At 40.3% G+C, this 5068-nt stretch overlaps 1 protein-coding gene across 1 annotated transcript in view; it reads right to left on the bottom strand.

Moving 5' to 3' along the window:
• SUPV3L1 (suppressor of var1, 3-like 1 (S. cerevisiae)) overlaps positions 1-5068 on the bottom strand; it is a 49829-nt gene that overhangs the window by 37504 nt on the left and 7257 nt on the right. Inside the window, exons 2-4 of the mRNA XM_012658479.1 lie at positions 2827-2904; positions 2357-2464; positions 1254-1368 (exon numbers count right to left, since the gene is read on the bottom strand). Coding sequence (XP_012513933.1) covers positions 1254-1368; positions 2357-2464; positions 2827-2904 — 301 coding nt within the window. The remainder of the gene's footprint in view (positions 1-1253; positions 1369-2356; positions 2465-2826; positions 2905-5068) is intronic.

Below are 5068 nucleotides of genomic sequence, written 5' to 3' on the forward strand. Positions count from 1 at the left end.
CCACTGTTTGTAGGGCCTGAATGGAATATTATCTTCCGCTGTATGGCTCTGGCTTCTGGGTACCTAAAATATGAGTAAGTAAACAAGTTAATCCAATTAACCTCGAAATCCATCCCGGTAAAGATATCCTTTGAAAAAAATTCCAAATGAACATCCTCTTAACATTCACAAGGCAGTCTTTGGAAAACTAAATTAAACAATGGGTTTTATATCCACATTAAAATAATGACTGATTTCCAAGAATAGCATTTACTAACTAGAGGACAGAAAAGCCCAAATGCAAATTAATGTCTTACATATTTTTCCCATTATACAAATCTTTTTCTCGGGAGTTACTAAAAATAAGTTTAAACTGCTATCAGTTCCACAGATATATTCATGTCATTACTACAGCTCTGAACACATAATCCTAAAAGCAAATATTCCCAGGCCTCTTAATTGCAATGTACACAAATATAATAACTGAGTCTTCTGCTTCTGGCCATAATAACGGGCACTGGACTTGCCTTACCACCACAAACGAGTACAAAAATGGACAAAATACACACAGCAGCTGTTGGGGGGCATGGACACACAGTGCAGGACTGCAACCCCTGAAAAAAGGGAACACTTGAGATAAGCCCTACTGCACCCCAGGAGGGCATAGGGAGGTAGAACCCAAGCGGAATACAATAGTCCCACTGAAGCAAGCAGCAGAGATCAAATTCAGAGCTGCTGAAGCAGCTGGGATTTGAAGGATAGAATGTGGAAGAGAAGAAAGAGTGCAGGGAGGGGGAGCCCTGATGTCTGTATGGGAGTTCCCTTTGAGTTCTTGGTCAAGGGCTGGGTTATACATGTGCAAGGGAAGAATTAGTAGGGCTAAAAGAAAAGCTTACCAAAGGTTTGAGCAAAAAGTCTCAAAGGGATTTCAAAATGCAAGGAGATACTGCAGTTCCAGCCATGGTGGAAAGAACTCATTAATGCCCAGGCATTCAGCTAAGATGCCAGAAAGGCCGTACCTTAGACGTAAAGACAACACTCATAAGGGCTACTCTAGATCTGCCCTAATAAAACCTAAAACCAAGCTTGATCAGGGGTCAAGGGGAGACACCAGTTAATTGCCTGACAAAATTAACTGCATATTTTTTTAGGGAAAACAACATAAACCAGACTCCTTATAATTTGTTATCTAGAATGCAATAAAAAAAATAATGATCACTCATCACCCAAAATTAGAAACTGGAGATTTCAAAACCACAAATGACGAAACTAACCAGTTAGGTGGTATTCTTAAGTCACTGATTTTACGTAGATCATCCTTACATTCCAACACAGGAAATATTTGCTTGGCATGTCTCAAGAAGAATGGAAATAAATCATCCACGTGAGCTGGAAAATACAACGGTGCATTAACATGTGCAATCTACATGTTATCCATAACTGGATTTGGTGAAACCTCTTTTCACAGTGAGCTAAGTTAGAGGGGCAATGCCTAGATAAAAAGCAAAGTCCTGGAGCAGGGGACCCTGTATCCTTTTCTGGGATCCTGCTTTGTCTTACTTTTTCCTCTGAATTTCACTTATGTTCCCAGGAAAACAGAAAATTAGCTGCCAATCACCATATTCTACTCCTTCAGTGCAAACAGGCAAAGATTAGCACTGGTAGAAGTTAAATTAAAAACAAGGAACCTAGAAATATACATTAGCGAGAAGGCCTGAGGTTACATGAAGAGAGTTGAAGGTCCAAATGTTTTTTAAACTTTGAAGACCACAGAGAGACAAAACATGAAAGTGAGCTGGTTTCTCAGCAAGAATTCTCCATGTCTTAGTGGCTCTGAGAGGACGGTGGGACCATGTCCCATTCTGTTTTGTATCCAGGTTCTCCCTTAGTACCTGACACAGGGTTCCAAGATCTAACAGTTAAAAACATCTAAAAATTAAAACCTAAGCGAAAATGTCTGTGGAAATAAAATGATATGTTCTTACATTTTCTTTTACAGCAAGAACTCTATTCTGATATGAAGGAGAAAGAGGCCAGTGGCAGAAACAGATGGAATCTGCTATGCACTAATTCCATCTTGTGGGAGAGCCCATTTCACTGTGGCCTGTATTAACACACAGTAGAGAGCTCATGATGACAGACCAAGGCCCCAGTCTTCCTCCAATCTAAGACATATGGGTGGTTTAATCACTAGCTAAGGGACCCAGCATAAAGCAAATGACCTAGAAGGCCTCCCAGCAAAGCACTGAATTACTTACAGAGGTTGTTTCCAGGATCTATTCTAAAACAAAAAGCCCTGTTAGAGAAACAAATATGAAGTATGGGAAGAAATAGAAAGTATGTTCAACAGGATTTAAAAAATTCTCTAAACACTTGCCTGCACTGAAGCAAATATCATTCAAAACAATGTGAATGTCCACATCCAGGGAATAAGACTGCATAATATAATTTCTAAAGCTTATGAAAGCTTGGTGGAAGAGACGAGCTGCAGAAAACACAAAATCCAAATACATAAAGCTCAGTTTTTAATTTTAAAAAGTACACACACACCACACCATAGTCATCCAAGTATCTTTTTTTTAGTACTACAGTTAGTTTATTATGATCTGGAGTAAAACTGAAATACTAGCACAACATGAAGGAAGGCTGAGCACACAGCTCTTCTGGGTACAGTCTGCCTCACCAGGTGAGTCCTGCCAGTCTCTTGCCCAGGCAGAAGCAAAGGTCAGGGACATGTCTCCAGACCACAACTGTGTTCTTATTTCCAAGCCACATGAGGTCTCACACAATCCTGACAAAACTATACTCTAAGAAGTAATCTCTCTATAAAGACACTATTGGCCTTACCATCGAGTCCATAATCAGCACCCAGTTTCTGAATTTCTTTCCTCTTGTAAAATTTGTCTAAGATCTTCTTTACTTCATCTAGAAGAGACACATCAAAATTTAACATTCGTTTCCTACCTTAGATAGAGAAATGCCCAAAAAGCAAAAGAAACTTCAAGTCATAACACTAAACGCAACAGTCTAAATGAGTGTTGCAAGAACTCGAAGGTTTTAGTTGATCCCTCTTTATAGGTTGATATGTGACAAGTGTTCAGAAAAATGATAAAGTCAAATAATGCAACACCCTGTTGCACTGCAGAAGAATGAGCAAGACACTAGGGAATCAGAGACAGCCTCAAGCCTTCACCAAACCACTCAGAAAGACAACCAACACAGCAAGGACCACATCATCATGCACTGTGCAAGTGACTAAATGATGATTTTAGGGAGAACAGACTATACTAGTTTTGTTCTAGATGGCAGAACTAAAGCCAATCGGAGGTGAGGGAAGCAGATTTCAGTGCAATGTAGATAAGAACTTCTTACCAATTAGAACAGTGAAAAGTGAGAACTCCTTGTGAATGGAAATACTCATGCAAGGGTTAGATGACTGTATTTTATGGGTGACAGCAGAGAAATGTCTGTGCTACAGGAGGGAGGTTGAATTAGATGCCTGGTGAGCCAACATGCCATTATGAATGGATAATTTTATAGGTGAAAATATTTAACATTTTTTTTTTTTTTTGAGACAGAGTCTCACTGTGTTGCCCTGGCTAGAGTGAGTGCCGTGGCGTTAGCCTAGCTCACAGCAACCTCAAACTCCTGGGCTCAAGCGATCCTACTGCCTCAGCCTCCCGAGTAGCTGGGACTACAGGCATGTGCCACCATGCCCGGCTAATTTTTTCTATATATTTTTAGTTGTCCAGATAATTTCTTTCTATTTTTTTTTAGTAGAGAAGGGGTCTCGCTCTTGCTCAGGCTGGTCTCGAACTCCTCAGCTCAAACAATCCACCCGCCTCAGCCTCCCAGAGTGCTAGGATTACAGGTGTGAGCCACCGCGCCTGGCCATATTTTAAATTTATCAAGCTGAGATTATACTAAGTACAAAGGTTGTACATGTTAAAATACTACAGCACTATTCTGTAGAGATAAACATTTTACTGACCCAGCCACACACTATGCATTTCCGGGAAGAGAGGCCAAAACTGAGGGTGCAGTCTTTGCCCATGAAACAGAGAAAGGCCAAGTCAAGTGGCTTGTATTTTTAGCTCCCACAAATGTACCAACCACATCTTGATGCAGCCACAACACACACAACACTCACTAAAGAAATCAAGCCTGAACAAAGTATCCCACTAACAAAACTTTGTTTTGTAGAATGAGGGAATTTCAAAGTTGCTGGTTTAGCCAGATTTGTCCACAACTATATATGAGATACAAACACACACACACACACACACACACACACGAACACAGAATATATATTATCTTGAATCACAGGCAGCTATCCTGATTATCTCTGGGTCTCTGTTACTTTGTACCTAGTGGGGGCAATAGTTTCTTTGTATAAATAGTGGAAAAATCAGTAACAAGTAACAGATTGGGAAAAAGTACATGCAATTGCTTGAGAAAATTCTGCTGAACTATAAACTCAACGCAAACTAAAGACAGAGCACATTTATTTAGACTTGACCTATTTTCTGTAACTAACATTCAGTGTTATGTAAGAATCATACTACTTTACTAAATTTAAATGCTTTAAAAATGTGAGGTTTCGGCTGGGCATGGTGGCTTATGCTTATAATTCTAGCTCTTTGGGAGGCCAAGGCGGGAGGACTGCTTGAGGTCAGGAGTTAGAGACTAGCCTGAGCAAGGGCAAGACCCCATCCCTAAAAAAAAAAAAAACGAAAAATTAGCCGGGCATGGTGGCGTATGACTGTAGTCTCAGCTACTAGGGAGGCTGGAGCAGGAGGATCATTTGAGCCCAGGAGTTTGAGGTTGCAGTGAGGTATGATGATGCCACTGCACGACAGCTACTGTGACAAAGTGAGACCTTGTGTCAAAAAAAAAAAAAAAAAAGTGAAGTTTCTCAGTGGTTGCCTGGGGCTAGGAGGAGGAGACTGGGGACTGGGGGTATGGAGAGTCACTGCTAATAGATAGCATTCTTTTTGAAGAGATGAAAATGTTCTAAAATGAAATTACGGTGATGACTGTACAACCGTGCAAATATAGTAATACTAAAACCCATTGAATTATATACGTT

This window comes from Propithecus coquereli, unplaced genomic scaffold, assembly GCF_000956105.1.
Source record: "Propithecus coquereli isolate 6110/MARCELLA unplaced genomic scaffold, Pcoq_1.0 Scaffold117, whole genome shotgun sequence".
In the NCBI taxonomy this organism is placed as follows: domain Eukaryota; kingdom Metazoa; phylum Chordata; class Mammalia; order Primates; family Indriidae; genus Propithecus; species Propithecus coquereli.